The sequence below is a fragment of the Embiotoca jacksoni genome, unplaced genomic scaffold (assembly GCF_022577435.1).
Source record: "Embiotoca jacksoni isolate LCO1_2020_lvr unplaced genomic scaffold, fEmbJac1.0.p SCAF_71, whole genome shotgun sequence".
Taxonomy (NCBI): Eukaryota; Metazoa; Chordata; class Actinopteri; family Embiotocidae; genus Embiotoca; species Embiotoca jacksoni.
In genome coordinates, this window is record NW_027185427.1 from 462274 (window position 1) to 489948 (window position 27675).

A 27675-nucleotide genomic window follows, 5' to 3' on the forward strand; every position below is an offset into this window, starting at 1 on the left:
TGTGTGTGTGTGTGTCAGCGCATGTTGTTTTTTTCATACCTGTAAAAGAATTTAAATCTTTTTGCGTCCGTCCTGGTTTTCTGTCGCCGTTATAAACTCTGAGGAAGAAGATTTCTTTTAAATGCATAAAACTACAAATGTTAAAAACAGAAAGTCTTTATTGCAAAATAACAATTATAAATCACTCAAAATATAGCAGAAGAGAAACAGGAGGAAATATTAGTAAACAAATCAAAATAAAGGAGCATCTCAACTCATTATAAAATGAAAACAGCAAACTCTTCTTAAAATAAATATTTACAGGAAGCTGGTGGATATAAATAAAATATTTTAAGGTTTATATGAGTTTATTTCATCGTGTCACCACACACACTTCATCCTCCACTATTATATGTTTTGCTCCTTTTTTATTTTTGAGACTCAATTTGATTTCATATTTTACAAAAACACTTTTTAATTATGGTATTGAGCGAGAGTGTTCAGAGGAGCACGAATCCATGAGATGATCGTTCTTCTGTCAGAGGGATTAATGTGATTTAATTCACAAACACGCTCAGTTCACAAGGACCGAATTAAATAATGGTTTTAAATTAAAAATAGGACATTTTTAATGTGTAGTTGTGAACAGAGGAGGACACGTGGAAATGAAAGGATTTGAACCAGAGACCTTCTGTAGTGCTCCACACACACACACACACACACACACACACACACACACACACACACACACACACACACACACACACACATTAAAAGGAGCTGCTGTCCAGCTTCACATTAAACTGCTGTGTGTGTGTGTGTGTGTGTGTGTGTGTGTGTGTGTGTGTGTGTGTGTGTGTGTGTGTGTGTGTGTGTGTGTGTGTTGGTATAATGCTGCAGGACATTTCAAACTAAAGGCTCATACATGACGGTGCATAAAATAATAAAATAGGTATTTTTAGAAACAGGAACATAATCCTCCCATTTTTTTTTAACATTTTTAATTAATTTATAATTGTTTGTCGTGAAAGACGCCTGAGGTTTGCGTTTTATTTTGAAATTCTGTTTGTGCGTGCTGATCTTCACATCGCTCAGGAACAGTGGCGGTGCAGTATCTGGATTCAGGCGCTCCTGTAGGAGTCGGTGTGATGTGACGGCAGGATTTTCAGCAGCTCTTCTGAAATCCTGTTTTTTTTGTGTGTTTTTTCTCAGTGTGATGAAACGTGTTGAGTTCAAGAGCAGCTGTTGGGTTTCGGTTTCAGTCGCTTCATCCTTCTGGTGTGAGAACACGTATGTGATCAGAAAAACATCCAGCAGCCTGAAATCGGAGGCCGGTTCCTCCTCTGGAGTCGGTTTCACTTCTTGAACAACGGAGGATATTACAGACGCAACAACCCGGAGGCACTTTGAGAGAGAAGTTCGTAGCTCTGATGGGACAGAAGTTGATTTTAAAGCTGCTAATAAACACATTTCTTTTTAAAATTTTAAACAGTTCAACTTTCATAACATCGAACTGCAAAAACTATTTCTGTAATTTAGAGGAAAGTGTCGTTTCCTAGGAAAAGAAGCAGCCTAATACTCTATAAATAACTTCTGTCTCTTCATTCATGCTGTCGATGACTGAAGTCGTCGTCTCTGCTGCTGGAAGTAAAACTGAATTGATCGCAAACATTTTCCTGCAGCTCCTCCACTTCCACTTCCACTTCCACTCCCACTTCCACTTCCACTTCCACTCCCACTCCCACTTCCACTTCCACTTCCGCTCGGTGAACGGCACCGAGCTCACGTCATCGCCACACCGACGTGGATTTTACAGGAAGTGAACCAACAACACAAAGTACACGTATTTTCATTTGTTTTGGGGTCCAACTTTTACCAGCTCAGTTTGGATATATTTTCGTTATATTTTTAATTTTTTTTAAGCTGTTCATGTTAAAGAATCAGTCCTTAAACACAACAGATTTTCTTCATCGCTGAGAAATGATTTTGAAAAAAAAGAAGTTTGAAAGACATTCCTGAGTGTCTTCGTCTCGTCCTCGTCTCGTCCTCGTCTCGTCCTTCTTTGTCTTTGTTTACTCTTCGTGACCTTTCAGCTTCTACAACCAACCAAAACACCACCCTCACGAGATAGTAGTGGGAGAGGGAGAGGGAGAAAGGGGTGAGAGTGTGAGAGGGGTGAGAGGGGTGAGAGGGGTGAGGCCTTTGCCCGTTGGACTTTATTTCTTGATATATTTTCAGCAATGAGAAAGAAACTGGAGATTAAGGAGCCAATAAGGCACCCAGGCTTCTGATTGGCCGGGAGGCATTTCTATAGTTGCTCTTTCGCATATAGAACTTCCTGTGTGTGTGTGTGTGTGTGTGTGTGTGTGTGTGTGTGTGTGTGTGTGTGTGTGTGTGTGTGTGTGTGTGTGTGTGTGTGTGTGTGTGTGTGTGTGTAGCACTTTGCCTGTTTGACCCAGATTGTCTCTGTTTATTTTTCCTGCTGAGGTTCTCGGTTCTTCAGGACACGAGTCAGTCAGATAACTGAAACCTCCAAAGGTTCTGTAGTAGAACTTACGTTTGTGTTTCTACAAGAAGAACCTTTAAAATAAAAAGCTCTGCTGGTCTTCTAGCAGCCGTGACGTCCGTGACACGGTTTCCGTCTTCTTCAGCTGAGACATGTTGAATGTTTTTTTTTCTGCTGAACGAGCAGCTTTCACTCTCAATCTAAAAATCTCTTCAACATGAAAACAGTTTGTTTTTTTAGAAAACACATTTTCATTCTTGAGGCTTTTTATTTTATATATATATATATATATATATGTATATATATATATATATATATAAAAAAAGTGGAAGCAGGGAATTTTTGTTTCTTTAACTGTCCCATAATAAAGGAAAAAAAAAGATAATGAATTAATGTGCTGATTAAATAAATTTAGGATTATATAAAGAAGTTATTATATTTCAACACCACTCACAACAATGGAGGTGCTTCTTCTATATTTATTTACACGTCTACCTACAAACCATAAGATAAAATAAAAATAAATAAGGCGTGCACATTTTTAAGTATATACTTTTAGATGCCAAAATGTTTTCTTTTGGTTCAATGACGCTGCTGTGAACTTTAAACTGTCCTTCAACCAAAGTTAGCGGCAGTGAACCGTTATTGTTGGGAAAGTTGTGTATCCTACATTTCCCAGAATGCAACTCAGCAGTGTCATCTATGAAGACACCTCCACGACCACAGAGGACGTTGTACAGGCGCTTTCACGTGATTATCAGAAGTAAAACTGTGAAATACAGCGACTAATTTAGTCTTCAGTCACCCTCCAACAAGCTCCGCCTCCAGGGCACAAAAGATAATCACTCATTCATTTTGTCACTTTCAAACAGAAAGCAGCAACGGGATGTTCACGGAATTAAAATTCTGAAAAGCTGCCGGATCAGCGTTGTGCGTGAAACACGTCTGTGAGTGGTGACTGTGACTCCTGCAGGACATAAAGCATCCATTGATGGTCACATGGCGCCTGACGACCACGATCACTCCCGACGACCGCTTCGTTCACGACGGGGCTGCGACATCGTGCCTGTTTAAAATGACGAGTGTTAATGTGCTCAATGGCAGTGACACGTGTGCACTCTTTCCAGGACGTTCCAATAACACATCACTGCGCTGTACCTTCGTCATTTTATTTTGAAAATCTGAGGAGCTGCAGTATGATGAAGGTTGCTGTTCTTCCAGCGACGTGTGACAGGAAGTCACACTTTCCTTTTGAAGAACAAGTGTTTTTGAGATGTTTTCATGTTTCCGCTGCCGTCGTCTCCAGGAGAGATTGTTGGAGCGCTGATGAAGAGGCTTCAGCCTTCGTTTGTGCAGGAAGGAACCTGAAATCAGAAGCTGCTGATGAACTTTAAACCCTGAAACAGTATCTGGACTTTTTGCTTCTCAGGAACTTCTGCAGGTTTCGCTGGAAAACGCTCCTCTGTTGTTATTTTTAGGATAAAACGATGGGATGCAGCCGCTTTGATTCCACCGGCGCTAAGAGACGCGCTCCTTCACCCTGTTGCAGCTGGTTCCTGTTGCAGCTCTGAGCTCAGTTTGCTTTCCATCCCATAATTCCCTGCTTCTCTTCCTCTCCTGCTACACTCAAAGAGTTAAAATGGAGGCTCTGGCTGCTGGTCACATGTCTGACAGGCATGTGCTGCGGCCCGCGCGGCGCATGCACACACTGCTGCAGACATATATGAACTGCAGCGGGAGGAGGGAGGAGGAAGAGGAGAAGGAGAGGTTGAGGAGCCCCTCCTCCTCCTCCTCTTCATCTTCCTTCTCCAAAGGGGGTGTGTGCAAGTCCGGGGGTGTGCCATATCACATCCACTGCACTGCTCACGTGGTGTGTGTGTGTGTGTGAGTGTGTGTGTGTGTGTGTGTGTGTGTGTGTGTGTGTGTGTGTGTGTGTGTGTGTGTGTGTGTGTTGCAGCGCTGCATTGTGATGTTAGATGGCCTTTGAGGAAACACGGTGACAGTTGGACGTGTTCATAAAAAGACTCGTCCTGGTTTGAGAGGCAGGAAGTCGGCAGCCGGAGTATTTATAGTGATTTAAAGCCTCTGATTGGCATCATGACTTCATATTTACTGTTTGTAGCAGGAGGCGACTCTCAGAGATGTCTGAGTGTCTGAGAGGAGATCTTCAGCACCGGTCCATATAATGGCCCAAATTTGTAGAAGAAAGGAGAGAGCCGGCCCGTAGTGATTCTGTATGACGTCATCAGATCATCACATTATTGATTCTGCAGCATCAGCGTGTCAGCAGCTCGTTGCTGTTGGAGTTTCTGCAGGCGGAGCTGTGAGTTTCTCCAGTTTTCAGGGATGAATGTGGTCATCAGATGAATATTTGGGAGGAAAGAAGGAAAAACTAAGTTGTGTTTTCTGCACTGTTTCTCTGAGATATCAGATCATCAGAAAGTTTGTTGAAATGAAACCATGCGAGAAGTTTAGATGGAAACTCGTTTATTCACGACTCGGAGACGTGAACTGTTGATATGGTTATATACACAGGTTGGAACCACTGGTTTAATCTTTAACGTGTTCATGTTTAACTACATCTTATTTTATTTACTGAATCCGATGTTAAGAGGAAGTGAACCTTCAGATGAATGAGGTGCAGTTCATCATCAGTAGCACAAACATGTAAAAGCACCTCAACCCTGAACTTAATGATGTGCTTTGTGCTGCTGAAACTTTCCGTGTGCAGTTTATGGTTTTGTTGTCCACATTTTTTTTGTGTGCTCATTTGAGTTCAGATTATTTCCTTAAAATTAAAATTAAAAGTCTTGTTGAGGAAAAAAAAATTCCAAGTAAAAATATACTTTCTTTTAAAATGATTTTTTTTTTTAATGTATTTGGAAGAAGGCTGTTCTACAAAAGTTAATGGTTTTTAAAAATTATATAAAAAAATATTCTAGTTATTTTTAATGTATTTTTCTGCCCATTTGCTCATTTATTGATTTTAAAACTGCTCTTAATAACTTGTTAGTTGATTTGTGTTATAAGTACACCACATTTCTACAACAGCTGAGGTTCCTGCTGTGACGCAGAATAATTCATCATCCAGTGAGTTGGCAGCCGTTGTTTTCAGTCATAATTCAGTTAGATTCAAATGCAGTTTAACTCATTTGAATGAAAAATATGTTTTTTATAAATATAAATGTTTTATTTTGTATTGTTTTAATTACTTTGATGATTTTCTTGTTTTTTTATTTTTCATCTGCTGAAGAAGCAAAGATGCTTCTTTTTTTTAAGGTCACCTTAAATCTCCCTTTAACATCTTGATGCATGACTTGGTGACATCATGGTCCAGTTTGCAACACACACACACACACACACACACACACACACACACACACACACACACACACACACACAATAATGGACTGTAGTTTTGTAATCAGCAGACGTTTCCTTGAAAGGGAGTCATTGTTTTGTTTTTGTTTTTGATGAAAAACCTTCCCTGACAAATTTTAGCAACAGAAAAAAAAAAATCAGTCGTTTCGTTTGTTTGTTGTGTTTTTTTTTTTTTTTTTTTTTAATTGTACAGATATTTGCATTAATGAAATAATATGGAAGGAAGAGAAAACAAACTTTGATTTAATCAGAGAATCACAGACTTGCAGGACTTCCATTAAAATGTGTGTAGTTTGTTTAATATACTCAACGCAGAGTTCCCCTCATCACGGTCTGCTCAGGGCCCCACACAAGTGGGTGCGTGCGTGCGCGCGCGTGTTTGTGCGTGAGTGAGTGAGAGAAAGAAAGAAAACTGTTGTTGGTAATAACTTCATGATGTTATTGTATATTAAACTGTACTAACATTAGTTCTGCAGCTGCTGTTTACATGAACACTTTTCATTTATCGGATTATTTCTCCACTGGATGAACGATGACCTTTAATTTATCTTTTAAATAAATAACATAAATGAATAAATCACATTTACACTGAAACATTCTGTCAGAAGCTCTGCAGAGTGACTCAGACGGCCCTCTGCTGTTCAGAGATGAAATCCAAGTGGTGTGTGTGCGCGTGTGTGCGTGTGTGCACGCGCGCGCTCGAAGAGACGGGCCCCTTTCCTTGCTGCTCTTCCATTGGCTGCTCTTGGTCCCACCCTGTTCCTCACCGATTCAAAACAAAGCGGAGGCTGACGTCACTCCCACACACACACACACACACACACACTCCCTCGCTCTCATTTAGACAAAGCAGGAACTCCCTCCTTCTCTCCCGTCTTCCTCCTTCTCCCCCATTTTGTTTCGCGGAGGGGAGCCACGGGGCCGGGCGGGCCGGGCCGGGCCGGGCCGGGCCGGTCCATTCTCCACCCGAACTGAATTATCTTCAGAAATGGGTTTAAAAAAAGAGAAGAAAAGCCGAGCTTTGCTTCTTTTGTTTGGTTCGACCGAGCTGCGTGCTGATGAAGAAATGACGGCGCGTGCTGCCTTTAAGCCGCGGATGGTCTCTGTTGACTTTTTATGATTTTAATTATGAACAATCAATCAATAAATCCATCACAATCATATCCTGAAAATTATTTAATACCTCAGGAAATTCTGAGGTATAAAAAGATGTACCATAAAAATGTTTATTTGTCTAAATGTATAGAACTTCCCCTGCAGGTCTGCTTACTTAAATAATTATAATTTGATTTAAATAAATTTTTTGATCACTTTATCAGGACATTAATTGGAGACAGGGACATAATGTAAAAGTATTAAAGTCAGTGAATAGTCTGGACTTCACCTTCATCACTCAACATTGAACTGATGTTAAAAATCAATTAATACTAAACGTGGCTTTTACATCTAAACGTTGTTTTCCAGCACGTTTCAATCACCTGCAGAGTTTCAGCTGTGACTCCTCACACCATGTAACACCATGTTAAAACCACATCTCCCACCTTTCCCTTCAGTTTCCTGCTTCTTCAATTTCAAAAAGTCCAGTCGGTTTTTTTTTTTTTTTTTTGTAATCTCAGAAACATTGTGAAGACTGAAAATGTTTATGGAGAAGAAATTATAGAGCCATAAAAAAACACAACAGCTGCTTTAATATGTTGAAAATACACAATGACATTTCTTCTATGTGGTCATACTTTAGTAAAACAAATAAGGTCTGTTTTAGTCCTATACATTTTAACAGAAAATGTATTTAACGAATGTTGTTTTATTTTTTCGTTTATATTTATTGTATATGTCTCATCTTCAGCTTTTACATATTATTCATAACTTTTCAAAAGCACCCTAAAAAAATATGTCAGTTCTGACAAACCTATTGATCACAAGTTAATGTTAAAATAATGAAAAGCAGAATGTTTACTGTGTGAGTCTGTGTCAGTGCTTCTTTTCAGTCCTCCACAATTCTTCCTGTAAAAACTTGTCAGCTCAATTTTAGGTTGGTGTTTTTTTTTTTTTTTTTTTTAAATCAGATTATTGTTTTATAATTAGTAGGCAATCAGAGCAGGAATGACTGAGAAATGACATTTTATCCAGTGAGTTGGTGTGTAGCTGCTGTTACTCTCTTCTCACTACATTAAGATGATTATTTTATTCATATGTATTTCTCTGTGATGCATCTTCATATTATTTCCTAATAGATTTTTCCTGCTGTTGCATTTTCTGTTCCAGTTGTCTTCAATATTTATTGTTTCAAAAAAGAGACAGGAAAAAAAAGATCTAAAATATTTTGCAGTTTATATTAATAATGCATCTGATCAGTTTTGGTAATTAAAATCACTGTTTACCTCATTACTCCTTTAAACTCTTACACATAAACCTAATTTTAATAATGTGGAGGTCACGTGGTGTGGCTCTTCTTCAGGAAACAATCCTGTCAGATGATAAATCTGAATTTATGTTCTCGGTGATTCTTCCAGCTTCAGGATTTATGAAAACGCGTTTTAATGATCCCAGAACCACATTGAGATGTTTTTTAAAGCCTGTATTTCCAGCCGTTTCCTGTGGTTCAGGTCAGCTCCTGAGACGTTATGAAGTTATAAAGATGGAGTATGTTCAGCTCTTACAACCTCAGCCGCCATGTTACTGCTGGAGTTTCATTCTGTTTATTTTTATTTTTTTACTGAGGTTAAAGATAATCTTTTAAACTCCGAAGATAATCAGTCTTTGCATTAAACGTGTGAACGTGACACCACATTTAATGACTCTGTCTTTAACCGACATCGCTCAGCTTTCTGACACATTTCAGCTCCATTAGAAACCACAGCAGCGCTTCGGTTTCCATCCAGCAGCTCCTGGTTCTGTGAACCTGGACGAGTCCTCCGTCCTTTATTCAGTCCTCCGCGGTCACCTGGCTCCGCGCGGGGCTCAGCGCGGGGCTCCGCGCGGGGGCTCACCGGTGCTGCCGGGTTTCTAAAAGCGAGCTCCACCCGACGCTCACAGGAAGTCCTGTTCCTTCCGCCGCCATACTAAAACAACCCGTGTTGTGGCCGAGGACTCACGCACACATTCTATAGTATCGCCCTCCCCTCCCCCTCCTCCCCCTCCTCCCTCGGCCTCCCCCCTCCCCTCCCCCTCCTTCCTCTGCCTCCCTCCCTCGCGCTGGGCTGTAGCACCAGCCGGCCCCGCCCCTCTCTCGCGCCGCTGTAGTAACTCCCGAGTAGTTTTTACGCACTTATGAATGGAGGGGCGCGCTCGCGCGCCTCCTTTTGCACAGGCCGCGCGGTGAAAGTTGTGCGCGCGCGCGAATAAATACGGTGTCGAGATAATTAAGGACGATCCCCCAAGTTGCGCGCGCTTCTTTACATGAGTTAAAAACAAATAAAAATAAAAAATAAATAGTTTGCGTTGGGTCTGTGTGGAGACTTAAAGTGACGGGCGCGCGCCCGGAGACGTGTGACACTGTTCACAGCGAACATTTCACTTCTTTCTCTGCCATTACAACCAGGACATGACGTACAACTACACACACACTGCATTACGGGGCTGCTGGGAGATGAGGGCGTTATTGACTGAAAACACACACGACCAACACACATGTTCATGTAATGGCGCATGTGCCCCCCTCCCCCCCCCCCTCCATGGGCTGTACGTGCTGTGTTCTGGTGAATTCTCCGCTGTCATGTGACCGCACATTCGTTGTAGTAAATGGGCGTTGCCCCGTCAAGATGGCCGCTCACTGGCTCTCACATGTAAGTATGTAGAGTGTGTGTGTGTGTGTGTGTGTGTGTGTTACTCTGGTCCCGCCCACACGTTTGTTTCTGCACACATGAAGCAGCCTATAGGAGAAGCTGCCGTTAACCGTCCTCAAACCGACACATGCAGCGTCTCGGTGAGCTGCCGGTCCTCGGGACAGTTTGACCAGAGGACGTCCGGGACAGTTTGACCAGAGGACGTCCTGGACTGAAAGGCCGCGCGGACCGGATGTCACAACCTCGTCTTTTTCGTGATGAATAATTTGTATTAAACTCAACAATGCGAGATGTGTCCCTCACCCTCCTCCATGTCCCTCACCTCCGTGTCCTCACCCTCCTCCGTGTCCCTCACCTCCGTGTCCTCACCCTCCTCCTGTCCCTCACCCTCCTCTGTGTCCCTCCTCCTGTCCCTCACCCTCCTCCGTGTCCCTCCTCCGTGTCCCTCACTCACTGCAGCTCGTGTCGTTTACAATAATTAAGTTTTAAAAGCGACAGAAAATGAGTGATTGTTTTAAATTCACCGGAGGGTCTGATGAGAGCTGAAGGACAGAGTCCGCCGTGACTTCCTGTGAGCGGAGGGCAGTCTGAGACCTGTCCTATGTCCTCTGATGTCCCCTTTCATGAGCAGGACCAGTCTGAATCTCACTCGGACATCGCACTGCGGGTTCCTAGCGGGAACCGCCGCCGGGCTGCGGGCTCTGTTCCCCGGCAGCGTCCCTGACATGAAATGGCTATAGGAACACAAAATGGCGAGCGGAGGGAGGGAGGGGAGGAAGCGGGAGGAGGGGCGGCTGAGCTGAAGATGGAGCTCATCACCAGCAGATCTTCTGTTTCTCTGCGACCTTCATCACTCCTCCTCATCACCGGAGGAGCGTGAAGCCCGGGCCTCCGAGCTGCTCCCGGGATGACGTGAATTGGACGGACCGGGTCTGAATGACACCGGCCGCGGCTTTTCCCGCCGTTCCAACAGAACCACCGCGAGCTGGACTCTGACGATGTTTCAGCATTTTTTATGATTTATTTTTTTTTATGATTTATTTATTTCATGATTTTTTTTTTTTAATGAAAAACCCGCTCTGACTGCGCGCGAGCTCAGGCTCGGTCTGTTCACCTTCTCAAAATGGAGACCCTCGCAATCTCTAAAATGGAGGTCTGCGCGCGAGCTGCAGGCGGGGTCAGACTGGGGAACAGAACCTGAACTTTGACCCACAGCCTACTGCAGCCCCCCCCCTCCCCTCCCCCCTCCCCCCTTAATGAATTCCAGTCTTCTGCACAGCGGAGGGTTAAACCTGGTTTTAAGGAGACACACCTACTCCTCTATTCTGTTATATTACACAGATTAGGTTATTAATATTATTCGTAATGTTGTCACTACAAAAAAAAAAAAAAAAAAAAATCCATTAAAAAAATAAACTAATATTAAAAGTGGTCAGTAAAAATGATTAAATATCTCATTAGAACTTTCTTTATATTTTGCTCCAAACTACTGGTCATAGTAAACAGCTCCTTTTTTTTTTCTTTTTTAAACTCCTTTTTGTTAAAAATCATGATGTTTGAAAAATAAGGAAGTGAAAGTGCTGAACTGAAAGGATATTTATGGTTCACACAGTATAGTTGAATGCCATTGCACATAACATGAACGTCAGACCGCTGGCTCCATGACTTAAGTTCTGATTGGACAAGATCCTCTCATAACTGGGTTTAGCGGGCCAATGGGATCGCAGCTTGTGAGTGAAGTGACCTTTCCCCTATAAATTTGGACCAATCGGGGAGTGATGACAGTTCTGACAGGGCAAACTGTCTCTGCAGTTTTTACTCTCCTCTGATAGGGAAGCATGTCTGAGGCTGACAGGTAGTGTGGACTTGTTGTCGGAGAACATACAGGTAGAACATACAGGTAGAACATACAGGTAGAACATACAGGTACAGCTGTGTGTGAATGTAGCAGAGCTCTGATTGGCTGCTGAAGACAGCTTCCCAGGTACATTAACATCACAGTACATTTTGAAGGTAATCTAAATGCTGAGGGAGTTGCAGTCACTTTTTTCATCTTGAAAAAAAAATCAACAAAGCTGGTGATATGTTATTTTGACGTCTAACGTCTGTGACATCTTTAGATCTTTAGAGAGCCTTTTATTCAGTGTGTGTTTTAAAAACACACTTCTTCTCACACTTGTGCATTTGCACGTTTTTGCAGCTGGCAGCTGACACACTTTCCTCCACCACTGATGCGCTCTGCTCTGCTGCTGCTGCCCACTCCTTCCTTCTGTCTATTTAAAGCTCCCGCACAGCTACAGTCTGGATCTGTCACTCCAGCGCAAAACATGGGGGGGATACACAATAAGATGACCTGTTAAAATACAGGTAAAACCTGGCTGCACCTGAGGTCACTGCCTCTGATGAACAGAGATATAGCACATCTTGTGATCACCTGTAGCGGACTGCCCCCCCACATCCCCCCACACCTCCCTCCACACACACACACACACACACACACACACACACACACACACACACACACACACACACACACACACACACACACACACACACACACACACACACACACACACAAGTTTCTCTTCACCAGCATTCATTCATGCAGTGTGTAAATTTACCTGCTGAAAAGGCCAACTCAGCAGCTGGTAGAAGACCAGTGGTGATGACATTGGTTGCAGGGGTCTGGTGGGAGGAGTCAGGGGTCAGTGGGAGGAGCCAGAGGTCAGTGGGAGGAGCCAGAGGTCAGTGGGAGATGTTTATACCCTGAGGGGTCAAGGGTAGCCAAGGTGATGATCGGTACAGCACATTTGGGTGCCTCTCTCCACGAAACTCCTCAACTTTAGCAATAAAATATTCATCTGTGATTTTTATGCTGGCTGGATCGCTCTTATGAAACATTAACTCTGTGCTGTGGGCGCAGGTAATCTCCACACCGGACTCCATGTTTCTCTGGAGGTGAGCTCACTTGCTTAGGTAAACAGCGGTGACACGTGACACCAGAGCAGTCCAGTATGTTACCAGTAATTAAATACAGTTAATTATCTTTTCCTCCAGATATTTGCCTGCACCCAGTTATCTTAGCTTAGCTCTGATAGCACACAGCTCCTTTGTTATTGTTTGTTCATATAATCCACACAGAAACAAAGGAAGCATACATGAGTTTGTGTGTCTGTTTCAAAAAAAAAATTCTTTTATTTATCTTTTTGACTCTATTTGAAGCCTGATATATTCACACTAACTCTTTCTGTCTGATTTGATGCAGCAGATTCCTGAAACCTTTTTCCAACAAATACGAAATAATTCTGAGTGTAAAAATATTTTCCAGCACAGATGAACATTCAGCTGGTTCAGTCTGTGAAACTACTCGTAGCGCCCGTCAGTCAAACCTGTCAAACATACAAGAGACACTAACACACACACACACACACACACACACACACACACACACACACACACACACACACACACACACACAAAACCTGGCCGCCGTGGTCCAGAGTGTGTGATGTGTGTGTTTTACCAGGGTGAGAATCATTGCTGCTCGGGTTGTTCTCGTTAAGCTCCTCCTCCCAGAGCAGGTGGAGGAACAGGAAGCTAACGGGACTCTTGTCTGTGTGTGTATTACTCTGTGAGAGCGTGTATTACTTTGTGAGAGCGTGTAATACTCTGTGAGAGCGTGTAATACTCTGTGAGAGGGTGCAATACTCTGTGAGAGCGTGCAATACTCTGTGAGAGCGTGTATTGCTCTGTGAGAGCGTGTATTGCTCTGTGAGAGCGTGTATTACTCTGTGAGAGCGTGTATTACTCTGTGAGAGCGTGTAATACTCTGTGAGAGGGTGCAATACTCTGTGAGAGCGTGCAATACTCTGTGAGAGCGTGTATTGCTCTGTGAGAGCGTGTATTGCTCTGTGAGAGCGTGTATTGCTCTGTGAGAACGTGTATTACTCTGTGAGAGCGTGTAATACTCTGTGAGAGCGTGTATTGCTCTGTGAGAGGGTGTATTGCTCTGTGAGAGCGTGTATTGCTCTGTGAGAGCGTGTATTACTCTGTGAGAGCGTGTATTGCTCTGTGAGAACGTGTATTACTCTGTGAGAGCGTGTAATACTCTGTGAGAGCGTGTAATACTCTGTGAGAGGGTGTATTGCTCTGTGAGAGGGTGTATTGCTCTGTGAGAGCGTGTAATACTCTGTGAGAGGGTGTAATACTCTGTGAGAGGGTGTATTGCTCTGTGAGAGGGTGTATTGCTCTGTGAGAGGGTGTATTGCTCTGTGAGAGCGTGTATTGCTCTGTGAGAGCGTGTATTGCTCTGTGAGAGCGTGTATTGCTCTGTGAGAACGTGTATTACTCTGTGAGAGCGTGTAATACTCTGTGAGAGCGTGTATTGCTCTGTGAGAGCGTGTATTACTCTGTGAGAGCGTGTATTGCTCTGTGAGAGCGTGTATTGCTCTGTGAGAGGGTGTATTGCTCTGTGAGAGCGTGTATTGCTCTGTGAGAGCGTGTAATACTCTGTGAGAGGGTGTATTACTCTGTGAGAGCGTGTATTGCTCTGTGAGAGGGTGTATTGCTCTGTGAGAGGGTGTATTGCTCTGTGAGAGCGTGTATTGCTCTGTGAGAGCGTGTATTGCTCTGTGAGAACGTGTATTACTCTGTGAGAGCGTGTAATACTCTGTGAGAGCGTGTATTGCTCTGTGAGAGCGTGTATTACTCTGTGAGAGGGTGTATTGCTCTGTGAGAGGGTGTATTGCTCTGTGAGAGGGTGTATTACTCTGTGAGAGGGTGTATTGCTCTGTGAGAGCGTGTATTGCTCTGTGAGAGCGTGTATTGCTCTGTGAGAACGTGTATTACTCTGTGAGAGCGTGTAATACTCTGTGAGAGCGTGTATTGCTCTGTGAGAGCGTGTATTACTCTGTGAGAGCGTGTATTGCTCTGTGAGAGCGTGTATTGCTCTGTGAGAGGGTGTATTGCTCTGTGAGAGCGTGTATTGCTCTGTGAGAGCGTGTAATACTCTGTGAGAGGGTGTATTACTCTGTGAGAGCGTGTATTGCTCTGTGAGAGGGTGTATTGCTCTGTGAGAGTGTGTAATACTCTCATCATGAGACGTAGACAGACGCCTCCTGACAAGTTTTACAGGTTCTCTGAGGTCCATGTTGCAGTTTTTGGTTGTGAAAGTGTCGAACACGCCTCCCTGTGGTCCTGGGGCCCCTCTGACCTTTAACCTTTGACCCCTCCTCCTCCTCCTCCTCCTCCTTTCGGACCACCTCTCTCTTTCTCTGCGGCTCTTTGTCTCTCTGGAGGATTTCATGCCTTCACAGCTGAGGGAACCTCAACAGCTTCACATCTTCCATTCAGCTGCAGACATGTTTGAGCTCCGTCGATAACGTGTTTCCATCTCTGCACATCAATGACAAGTCAGGCGTAAGGAGGAGGAGCAGCTTTATTTTCGTCTTCCTCCTCTGGTCTTCTGTATATTCATAGTTAACAAAGACAGATTTAAATCACTAGTGTTAGTCCCTGTGTTCAGGTTGTTGTGTTTGTAACACTCCTGATCCAGATGTTGTATTAAGTGCAGACTGATGTTACACAGCCAGCTTTTCAAAATAAAAAGTTTAGTATTATAATTTTGCTGGTTGACCTCATCAAGATAAAAAGTATGATATTTAAAAGTGGGAAAAAAACGGATTGAGTGCAGAACGTGCTGTTTTGTCGTCCATCTGCCCATTCCCAACCTGTTGCCATGGTTTCAGCCAATGATGCAGGCTTGCGGGGCTGGCAGGTGGTGGTGGCCGGGGTCAAACCAGATCGCTGGTGGTGGCGTCGTGGTGGGGGTTGGGGTTTGTGTTGGGGGGTTGGGGTTTGTGGTGCGGAGGATAAAGTGGATCTTTGGCTGCGATTGAATGTAGTGGTGTGTTTGGTCGTTCATGTGGAGGGGTGGAGCCAGCTCTGATTTATGTGGGGGTTAGTGGGCGGAGTCAGTGACCGCACTGACGGTCATTGATGGAGCATCACAGGGCTGTGTTTTTTTAGGTGGGGGGATGTCAGGTATTCTAGAAGCACAAAGGACTATTCATGAGAGCTGGAGCCTCCTGGGAGTTAGGGTTGGGGGGTGGGAGGGGGGCTTAAAGCCATTGACGCTGGGTTGAGTAAGGTGGTGGTTGATAAAGATGGTAATGGAAGGTAAAGAGTGGTTTCCAATGCAGCTCAGAGGTGAAAGGTGCAGCGCTCAATGCACCACGTGGACAAACAGTCATTATCAGGATCATTTAACGCCACATCAAACTGAACCAGTTGGATTTAGGAAGATAAGACCGTTAGGGAGAGATAAAGAGGCGGAGAAGAGGAGCTGTATGTTGCTAATGGCCTGAAGGTTTGGTGGAGAAGAGGGTCGTCGTCACGGCAGACATCCAGATGTGTTAAAGAAGAGATGCTCCATAGAAAAACAGGAAAGCGTCTGTATCTGGACCTTTTCACGCAGAAACACAAGACCTGGTGATGGAGAAGCAGCGGCTGTCCTCCGTCCGTGAGAGATGGGAGATGGAGCTTCGCCACGGAAACGCAGACAGCAGTGCATCTAAAATCCAGCAGGAGAGCAGAAATGAATGGTCCAATCAAAATGCTCGTAAATGAACAAACATACATTGTTAGCTGTTGCAGAATGTGTTTGTTAGCTGGAAACTCATTTAATGATGTGATAAAAGTGAGCATCCGCAGTTCCAGTTAAAAAAAGAAACGGTTGCTGTCTGCAGTGCATCATGGGAAGTTTGTCGGCTGTCACATGCAGTGGACACGTCGAACTCGTAGAAGTGATGACGGTGTTGCATCCCACAAAGGGAGGGCTCCTGTGGCGGTCATGTGTGATCCAATGGGGATGAGTACTGTGGCTCATAAGGATCCAGCCGGGTGCAAATGTGTGTTTTCACATCGCGACCGACACCAAGATTCTTTTTTTTTTTTTTTACCTCTAGGTTTGTAGACTTGAGAAAGGTCTGGGTAACTTTTAAAGTAAACTATTCCCGTGTTTGGTACCGTATAGCTGCCGTGCTGGAGTCGGGATGCGGGCTGTAGTCTCCGTGACAACCAGGTGAAATGCATCCTGTCTCCCACACAGGTAGAAGAAAGCTGAGCAGCAGCTGATCTGGTCAGAACCGATTCTTTCTCTTTCCCTGTTTGACTGTCAGGACACGTTCTGCCTCCATTCAGCCTCATCTTCCTTTCACTCCCCCTCATCACACACACACACACACACACACACACACACACACACACACACACACACACACACACACAAACACATACACACACACACACACACACACACACACACACACACACACACACACACACACACACACACACACTCTTCCTGTTATTTAAAAGTATTCTTCTTGTTTCCACAGGACCAGGAAGCTGCAGATCAGAAACATTCCCCCTCACCTGCAGTGGGAGGTTCGTATTATTTTTACTGAGACCTTTTTCTCTGAAGCTGAACGATGTAAAACAGGCAGCGACTTCTCTGCTGTCCACATCCAGCCAATCACAAGCTGCGGCAGAGATGATTGACAGATATATTTTCTCCAAAAGCAGATCAACAATTCACAACTTGCCCCAATCTGCACATTCATATGTGTGTGCGAAAACTGTGACTCCTAAAGAACCCAGCAGACACCAGTTGAACTTTATTCATGAAGCTTCCTGGTGCCTGGTGATGAAAATCTAAGAAAACAAAACTGAGTTATTTCTGAAAATATTTCCTCAAACTTCAGACTATAAAGATAAAAAAGATAAAGATAAAAGTTGTCTCGGCCATGAGGAAGTTCTTCAGACAGAGTTGATGAAACACTACAGATCAGATGTTGGTCGATACGGAGACACGTTCATATACGAGGGTACATCTCTGTCTTTTCTATGCAGCATGAAAAACAGTTTTGAGAGCAAGTTCCTTGCACTGTCATCAAAAATCAAGTTTGGAAGTTAAAATATATGAACTGAGGACTGCAAACAAATTCTCCTTTACAGTTTTGTTTTTTTGGTCAGCAGGAGTTTCTGTTGGTGGGTTTCTTTCGTAGAAAACTTTGGTGCAAACAAGTGGCACACTCCTGCAGACACACACTGAACTGAGCGATGTTGTACTGGTTGTTGATGAAGAGGTAGTGAACAGGACTGAGCGTGCTCAGATAGACTCTGCAGCGTCCCTGACACCCGGAGGTCAGATGTGAGGGTGTGTCATCCACCTGACCGGCCTCACTGCAAATATTTGTGTGTGTGTGTATGTGTTGTGTGTGTGTGTGTGTGTGTGTGTGTGTGTGTGTGTGTGTGTGTACCCAGGGGCCACCCAGCGAGGTGAGGCTCGTCCTCTGCTGCACGAGTCTCCATGTTCATTTAGAAAAGGAACTTTAAAATTAAATTTAAATCTCCAGTTTTAACGTGGATGAGCGCGCTCCATCTGCTGCACACTGAAATCATATTCATACACATAAATGAAATCAGCATGTCTGCGGTTCCTGTTTTCTGACGTGGCTGCAGACACGAAACTTTAACAACATCAGAAACATAAATTATTGTCACTAACTGAAAGTCTGAAAGTTGAATCCCAGCTGGTCTCGAGAAATGAAAAAAAAAAAAAAAAAAAAAAAAGGGATTATTTTCTATTTAATTTAATTATTTTGTTTAATTTAAACACCTGTCTGGACGAGCTGACAGACACTAACAAGAAATATAAAAAATACTGTTGTACTGTTTCTCCTCCAAAAATACGAGCTCTGAAGAGACGAAACCAAAAGAAGAGAAATGCAAGAGGATCTGTCGCGTCCATACGTGTGTGTGTGTGTGTGTGTGTGTGTGTGTGTGTGTGTGTGTGTGTGTGTGTGTGTGTGTGTGTGTGTGTGTGAGAGAGATCTGAACATGTGTCCGCTCCCCCCTCCTCTTCCTCAGTCTCTTCCTCCGCTCTGGTCCTTCTGCCTGCGTCCACACGAGGGCGACGTCTCTCCGCAGAGCAGCCTGAAACGTTTCCAGGAGCAGGAGGGTGATTAAACATCCAGGAGACTGAGGGCACACAGAGGACACACTTCTACATACTACATTTTTAGTCGGAACTTTTGAGTAATCCAATCTCCTTTTAAAACCATCAGCCTCAATGAATAATGTGTGTGTGAGTTAGTTAAAACGGATTGTCAGGGTAATCCTGAATGTGTCAACAACACTGGAAGAGACTGTCTGCTTTGTTCTAAACCACCGAAACAAAGTACTGAATAAGTTTTCTGAAGGTTGTAACGTGGATTTAAATCCAGTGCAGAGGTCACTTTAATTTTCTTTGAGTGGAAAGGTAGAACCTGTATCAGGCTGATGGCTCAGTGGAGACGGGGGAGGATGCTGCAGGTGGAGGATGCTGCAGGTGGTGTGGAGGATGCTGCAGGTGGTATGGAGGATGCTGCAGGTGGAGGATGCTGCAGGTGGTATGGAGGATGCTGCAGGTGGTGTGGAGGATGCTGCAGGTGGTGTGGAGGATGCTGCAGGTGGTGTGGAGGATGCTGCAGGTGGTGTAGAGGATGCTGCAGGTGGTGTGGAGGATGTTGTAGCTGCAGCTGCATGCGTCTCTGCTCTCAGAGGTGATATGATGAGAGTGTCCCGACATCTCTGCAACGACTTGTTGGACTTCTGTTTCCAGGATGTTGGACGCTGGTGTCTCCTGTTGTTGTTCCAGTCATTTGCTTGTTTGTAGATGTTTGTTTTGTTGAGCTGCTGGTCTGACGGCTCCAGATGGACCGGGTGGGATCGGCTGCAGCCGTCCCTCTCTGTGCAGTCAGTCAAACGTCTGCACACAAAGCAATAGATTGATGAATTAGTGGAAGACATAATAATCTACTCTTTCTCTAAATGCAGCCCACCTCCTTTCCCCACCTCTTTGGCCACGCCCCTCACTCTGCAGTAGAGGAAGTGATTCCCGCGTCCGTCCTTTGTCTGACCGTTGACATGCTGACACACACGTTAGCCTGCAGCTGATTATCACGACCTCAGCATGTCATTTAGTTTATGGAGGCCTTTACGTTTTTGAGATATAAAAAAAATTGTACTTGTTTGGATTCACGTGATCTGAGGAAAAATATGTCCGATTAAAAAAACGTTTTAATCTAAAATGTGTTTCAAATGTGGCTCCTTTTATGAGCGCGAACTGAGCATGTGCAAAGTGAGTGTAATCTCGCTTGTTTCTGATTGGAGGATTTCAAGGCGTGCAGACATCTCATGTTCCTGTTTCTATTTCACAGAGATTTCTTTCAGTTTAATTTATTTTTATATATCCATGCTGCATACAATATACTGAGTGAACTGGGTGTCTCTTCAGGGTGTTTTTATTTATTTTCTCAGAGGTTTGATGAATCCGGTCCGGGAGGCTTTAATCTGCAGCCTCATATCAATTTTTAAATAAATCGAAATAAATCTAAAAGTTGTGTTAAAGAAACAACCTGTTTGTGCAGGTGGAATGAACTATAAGCTGCTTCAGAAAAAAGAGAGTTCAACATAATCATAAGTGATATCCAGTTATTTTCTCATACATGTACAATTCCATCATTTCAAATTGGTTTAAATCTTTAAAAAGAAAAACGTATTTATTTGTTATTAGTTTTTAGATGTGGAGTCTGTTGATCTCCATCATTTTTACCTTGTCTTTTCCTCCTGTGTGTGTGTGTGTGTGTGTGTGTGTGTGTCAGGTGCTGGATGGTCTGCTGGCTCAGTGTGGAACTGTAGAAAACTGTGAACAAGGTGAGTCTCCTGATCTTCACCCTCTCTGACCTCTGACCTGCTGTTTCTCTCCCGTGGTTGGTTTCCTCCAGTAAAAGTAGCTCTCAGGTAAAAAAGCTCACCTCAGAGCGGTTTCCATTATGAAGGCTGCAGAGCGGCTCTCTGCTGCCACCAGGCGGCAGCCGAGTGTAAGTGCGGCCTCGAGTGTTCGTGAGTGGCTGAGTGAGGAGATGACAGGAAGTTATCAGACTAACTGATGATTTATAATCACTGAGACAAAGAAAAGCAGCAAGTTTTCATCATTTAGAAGCAAAACAGATTATTTACCAAATAATGAGATGATTAAAGTAGCTGCCTCGTCGACTGACTAATCGATTAATCAGCCAAAGGTTTCGTCTCTTAAAAAGAGGACGAACAGAGAAATTGAACGGACTGTGCTGCCTTATGACAGTTATATTTCAGCCCACCAATCACTGGAGGTAAAGAAGGAAGCAGCTGAGGCGGATCAGAACCAGCACTATCATATGTCCCAGGATATTAATCGCTGATTGGCTTTGAGTCGGTACCAGGCGACGTGCCATCGATCCAGAGAGCTCTGAGAACAGTGTTTTCTGCATGAATTGGTGGTAAAGTGAGATCTGATCACACACGGTTCATGCAAAGCAATAACACAGCAAATTATCCCCACACTCACCACACAATGGTTTTATTGTTTATTATTGTTATTTATGTTTCTTGGACACTCACATTAATCACAGCATGGAGCCATAATAAAAGACTTTGTGCTGATGATCGTTTCACAGAGACATCGGCAGTCGTTCAGGTCAGAGGGGAAACAGTCCAGACATAATAATAATAATAATAATAAACTTTATTGGTATAGCACTTTTCTAAACTTCAGTTACAAAGTGCTTCAAATAAAATAAGCCATTAAAACAAAACAACAAGTAAATTCTAACAAGTCTTAACAAAACAATGATTGTATAAAACAACCATAAAAACAAATTAAAAACAAATTAAAACAGGGTATAAAAGAAATAAGAGTTGATCACTAAAATCAGCAAAGGCTTGCCGATAAAAGTCTGTTTTAAGAAGAGATGTAAAAGATGTCACTGGCTCTGCAGATCTTTATTTCCTCCGGCTGCTCCTTCCATAATTTTGCGATTTTGGTTTGGAAAAACTTAACTGCTCTGCACAAAAAAATGGACCTCAACCCCGTCCAACACGACCGGGATGAAATGGAGCTTTGACTGTGAGCCCAACATCAGTGGCCAAGTTCACAAATGCTCTTGTGGCTCAGGAGGAGCAAATACCTGCAGCCAGCTTCCAAAATCTTGTGGAAAGCCTTCCGAGAAGAGAGGAGGTTGTTATAGCAGCACATTAATGCCCATGGATTCTGAAGGAAATGTTCCGCAATCAGATATGGGTGTAAAGTTCAAGTGTCTATATACTTTTGGTCACATAGTGTAGATAGACAGACCTCTGACAAGGTGACGGAAAATGCTTCGTCATCCTTTAGTTTTAAGACGCGTCTCTGGAACAGATGAAGGTTTTTTTGTCTGAGGATCTCAGACTACGGGCAGGTTTGTTTGGGACAATCAGGTCAGCTAAATAGGAGGGAGAGAGGCTGTGAAGTGCCTTAAAAGTCAACAGTAAAATCTTAAAATCAATTCTAAAACATACTGGGATATTAGCAGGAGAGTGTTTGATCGTTAATACTTTACGGTCAGAGCTGCAGGAGGCGGAGCTAATCTGAACTAGCATATATACCATTATAGTTTCAGTCCAGCAGTTCCCAACCACAGACTGGATATAAAAGAGTTCGTAGCTTCCAGTTCTGTAAAATCATTCCGATGCAGAAGTGTCTTCAGCTGCAATACCAGCGAGTGCCACTAGAGGTTGGCTCCAAAAAGCCTCCGGCTCCATAGACTCCCATTCAACTTCTCTCATCAAATCCAAAGTGAATAAAATGTGTCCATCAGTTATCTCGGTGTTGTTAGCTAAAGTCACTCCTTCTTATTAGTTTTCTGGAGGTCCATCTGAAAATAATCCCTCATTCATTAGAAAAGAAGATTCAAAAAGACCTGTTTTTGGGGGCGTGTCTGTTTGATTGACAGGCCTGTGGTGCAGTCAGGTTACAGCTATCGGTGGGCGGGACGTAGTATCGTCAGGTTTCCAATCAGATCGAGTCAGATCTACTGCTGGCTCCTCCCCCAGCTCATCCAAATATGGTCACTTCCTGCTCCAAACCGCTCAGAACTAACAAGATGGTGACGGACAGAATCTGAACTGGAGGCTTCATAACGTTCACAAACCAACGATGGCGATGATAGTTGATGGTTGTTCTGAACCCAGAGTGGAGTCCCTCTAAATGATCAGAAGATAAGAGATCAGGAGAGGATTCATAAGGGTTGCAAAAAAAAACAGTGTGGTAATTTTTACAAGTTGACCTTCAATAGTTTGATGAATAAAACAGCTGAGAGTGAGCTGGAAAGAGGAAACGAGTCTTTGGTGAAAGTGCGAACAGCTCTTCACAACAACAAAAAGGTTTGGAGCTTTAATGTGAAGCGATGTATTGTATTTTAAAAGATCTGCCAGATAAATGTCCTGCAGTGAAAAGTTGTTTTCCCTGAAATGTATTCGAGTAGCAGGAACATGAAGTAGAAACACACCTCATTATTTAGAGGAAAAGTCCTTTGTTATATTTTCGTTATATTTCAGTGTTTGGGTTCTTCCTTTCTAACAGGGATATTTCAAAATTGATTTTGTGAATAAATAGTTTGTGCAGTTTTATGTCAGCAAACTTGCAAACACATTATTTTGTGTTTTTTTAAAATTATTATTTTTCTTCTGTTTTGAAGGACAAAGTGTTTTGAAGTGAACAGTATATCAATAATTTAAGAAGATCTCTCACGGTTCCACCTGATGGACAGTTCAGTTTCCGGACATGTCTCTGATTTGTGTCTCCTCCTCCTCTCGTGTCTTTCTGTCCTCCAGTCAACACCGACAGCGAGACTGCAGTGGTTAATGTTACATATGCATCCCGGGAGCACGCCAGGCAGTAAGTGACCACGCCCCTCTTCAACGTTTCTCCATCTCCCTCTCTTCCTCCACTCTTTTGTAATTTATATTCTGCATGTTCAGCTGTCTTTAAAAGATATTATAACCATGTTTGACGTGTCAGATTTATATTTACTTGTGTTAAATTTATGTTGTGTCACCCCTGTGACAAAACATACCGCTGAGTAATCTGAGCTGCGTTATAAAGACCGAATTTTCCCACTGTGGGATTAATAAAGTCAAATTAAATTAAATTTAATCTAATCTAATCTAATCGAATCGAATCGAATCTAATCTAATCTAATCTAATCTAATCTAATCTAACCTAACATAATCTAATCTAATCTAATCTAATCTAATCTAATCTAATCTAATCTAATCTAATCTAATCTAATCTAATCGCTAGAGATTTACAGCCGGCTGTTGAAATGACCACTAGATGACATGACTGACATCGAGTGGTCGTTTATAAGAACTACAACCTGAATCTCTACTGGGGATCGTTGACAGTAGATTAATTTATTATAACTACCATTTCTAGCCTATAAAAATAATCTATTTTATCTTTACTCGCAGAGATGTAAAGGTAGAAGTTAGATGTCATGTTACTGGAGCAGACTCAACTACATCTGTAACTGAAACAGCAGCACATCTGGATGGATGCATCCCAACATGGCGGTGACTCTGAGATGATGTCACTGACCTGCTTGTGTCCCTCTGCAGAGCCATCCAGAAGCTGAATGGATACCAGTTTGAGAACAACGCGCTGCGTGTCTCCTACATCCCAGACGAGACCTCCGAGATGGAGGGGGGCCAGCGGGGGCCCGATAATGGCCGACGCTCCGGCTACGGGCCTCGCGGGCCCCGCGGCGGCTCCCCGAACTCTGGTATGCCCTCCAAACCTCCACACGCCGACATCCCTCTGAGACTGCTGGTGCCCACGCAGTACGTCGGAGCCATCATCGGCAAGGAGGGAGCCACCATCCGCAACATCACCAAGCAGACGCAGAGCAAGTGGGTGACACGCCGACTTCTGTGGTTGTTTACAGCGGCATGCAAAGACACCGAGTTTATCCTTTAACACGCACATTCCTGTAACTCCAGAGGTCAGATTTACATTCTCTTAGCTTCTGTCTTGATAATTAGAATCACTTTATTTACAGTTTCATGTAAATTCTGTTTCCCATGAAAACTGAAGCACTGAACTTGGGAATTATTAATCAGCTGATTGTAATCCGTCTCGTCTCTCCAGGATTGACGTGCACCGCAAGGAGAACGCAGGAGCTGCCGAGAAGCCCATCAGCATCCACTCGACCCCGGAGGGCTGCTCCGCCGCCTGCCGGATGATCCTGGACATCATGCAACAGGAGGCCAAGGACACCAAGACGTAGGTTTCAAACAGACCTGCTGACCTCTGACCTTTAGATTGGAGGTAAAATGCTGAAAAATAACTTGTGTTTGCAGTGCTGACGAGGTTCCTCTGAAGATTCTGGCTCACAACAACTTCGTGGGCCGGCTGATCGGGAAGGAGGGACGCAACCTGAAGAAAGTGGAGCAGGACACAGACACCAAGATCACCATCTCCCCGTAAGAAAGAAAGAAAGAAAGAAAGAAAGAAAGAAAGATAGATAGATAGATAGATAGATAGATAGATAGATAGATAGATAGATAGATAGATAGTTAGTTAGTTAGTTAGTTAGTTAGTTAGTTAGTTAGTTAGTTACTTACTTTATTAATCCCCAAGGGGACATTTTTTAAGAGCACAAACACACACCTGCTTCTCACAGGAAGTCGTCGTTCGTACGAAACGTGCATCAGTGACCTCCCGCTGTGTGTCTGCAGGCTGCAGGATCTGACGCTGTACAACCCGGAGAGAACCATCACGGTCAAAGGCTCCATCGAGGCCTGCTGTCTGGCCGAGGTGGAGGTCATGAAGAAGGTCAGAGAGGCCTACGAGAACGACATCGCTGCTATGAATGTGAGTCTGTGCGCACACACACACACACACACACACACACACACACACACACACACACACACACACACACACACACACACACACATTCTCTCTCACACACACACACACACACACACACACACACACACACACACACACACACACATTCTCTCTCACACACACACACACACACACACACACACACTCATGCACACTTCCAGGTGTGTTTGAATACTTTAAATATTAGTCATTGAGTATCTAAAGCCACACTGTAAAAAATAACTCCAGTTCATTACGTTGAATAAGAAATGAAAGCAGCACGTATTATTTAAAAAAAAAAACCACAATCACACTTGTCTATATAAAATAAAAGAAGTTTGTTCGATTCCAAACGCTGGAGCACAAAAAAAGAGGACAGAGGAAGTGTGTGGACAGTCGATGGGGTCTTCAGATCAGATCCAGGAACAGTTTCTGGTTCTGGAGGAACAGGAGACATCCAGACTACCCAGGGTGGACGTCACACGTTTAAACTGACTGATGACACGTTTATTTATTCGAAGTAGATGTGATGTTTTTCAGCCCATTCATTAAGGCCAGCTGGCTCCTTCATGATGTCATCACTCATTATTAACTCTGCAGGCACATCCAATTTTTTGCGTAAAATTGCGGGAATTAGAAAAAGTTTCAAGTTCAGAAAGGAAAATATATATATTTTTTTTAAACTATACCTGATAAAGGAATAAACATGTAATCACTTCCTGTGATAATCATTGTGCTGCACATCACAGAAATATTTTAGTTTAAATTGAATTGATTTATTTATTAAACTTAGAGGCTCAAAGTTCCTGAAAGGTCCTAAAAGGTCCTAAAAGCTGCGTATGTTTCCAGAACAGACCGTCTGTGACTGGAATATAGAAACAAGGACTACATCAGCTGTCAAAATAAGAGCTTTAGATGCTGTTTAATTCATGTTCATTCAACACATAGACCTGCTGGATGAAACAAACAAAGAGACGTCTCTGACAACTGGACGTGTGGAGAAAACTCATTTAACATCCAGTAATATGGAATCACTTCCTTTGATCACAAACATTTAATCAGATCATTTTAATGTGAAGAACACATTTCCCACAAACCCCGTCACTTCCTGTTTCTCCTCTTGTTCCGGTTTCCTCCGTGAACAGAGTTTTATTTGGTGAAAACAGGAGCAGAGACTTTCTGATTGGAAATGAGGAGTTTTTGTTTTTAATAAAGAGTTTTGTTGAAAAAGATTTACTTTATGTTTTAATAGTTTCAGCACAGATTCTGATGACAATGTTTTTTTGCAGGAATGAAACAAAATTGCAAGCTCACGCAAATATTGCAGAGTTTGCTTGAATTTGCGTTAATTACTGGGAGCGACTGACATCGTGTAAACAATAAGTTAAAAGTTCTCATTTCTACAGACTCCCAACCTCTGCATGTCTGAAGAGACGAATGGAAGCGACTGAGACAGTTTGAATATTTAGTCCAGTTACTGAATCCTGTTTACATCTCAACTCAGTTTTAAAGAATAATCCATAATAATCCCCCCCGAGGTCTCTAACCTGCAGTCTCCGTCTCCATAGCAACAGACTCACCTGATTCCTGGACTGAACCTGGGTGCTCTGGGCCTCTTCCCCTCCTCCTCCAACATGCCCCCACCCCCGCCTGGAAATGCAGTCGGCGGCGCCCCCTACGGCTGCTTCGGGGTGAGTGTCTCCTCCCTGAGAGAAACAACAAACAAACAACACAGTCTCTTAAAATGTGGTGAAATGACGTTCGGTGTTTGGTGCTCAGGCTCCCGAACAGGAGACGGTCCACGTGTACATCCCGGCGCAGGCAGTGGGCGCCATCATCGGAAAGAAGGGACAGCACATCAAGCAGCTGAGCCGCTTCGCCGGGGCCTCCATCAAGGTCTGAACACTAAAACCAGGCTGGAAACACACCGTGGACTCATCTTCTGTCTGCTTTACAGAAAAATACATTTATATTGGAGTTAGAAGAAGTGAATGTAGTTTGGACCTTTTCATCAGTAAAACAGAGGATTCTTTAATTCCACATTTATTTAATGAAACCAAACCTCCACGTCTGTCCTCCTCCAGATTGCACCAGCTGAAGCTCCTGACTCCAAGATGAGGATGGTGATTGTCACAGGACCCCCCGAGGCTCAGTTCAAGGTCAACACCAACAACACATTTACAGTTGATTGACAGTCATCTCTATCTTTATTTCACACTGTGGTTTTACTG

General features: G+C 43.5%; 1 protein-coding gene across 1 annotated transcript in view; it reads left to right on the forward strand.

Annotated features, from left to right (window-relative positions):
* The window catches only part of igf2bp1 (insulin-like growth factor 2 mRNA binding protein 1), a 42293-nt gene that overhangs the window by 8569 nt on the left and 6049 nt on the right, over positions 1-27675 (forward strand). Inside the window, exons 3-12 of the mRNA XM_069177339.1 lie at positions 17049-17097; positions 20358-20409; positions 23386-23449; positions 24172-24462; positions 24701-24835; positions 24913-25035; positions 25291-25426; positions 27013-27135; positions 27224-27340; positions 27529-27603. Of these exons, the coding sequence (XP_069033440.1) occupies positions 17049-17097; positions 20358-20409; positions 23386-23449; positions 24172-24462; positions 24701-24835; positions 24913-25035; positions 25291-25426; positions 27013-27135; positions 27224-27340; positions 27529-27603 (1165 nt within the window). The remainder of the gene's footprint in view (positions 1-17048; positions 17098-20357; positions 20410-23385; positions 23450-24171; positions 24463-24700; positions 24836-24912; positions 25036-25290; positions 25427-27012; positions 27136-27223; positions 27341-27528; positions 27604-27675) is intronic.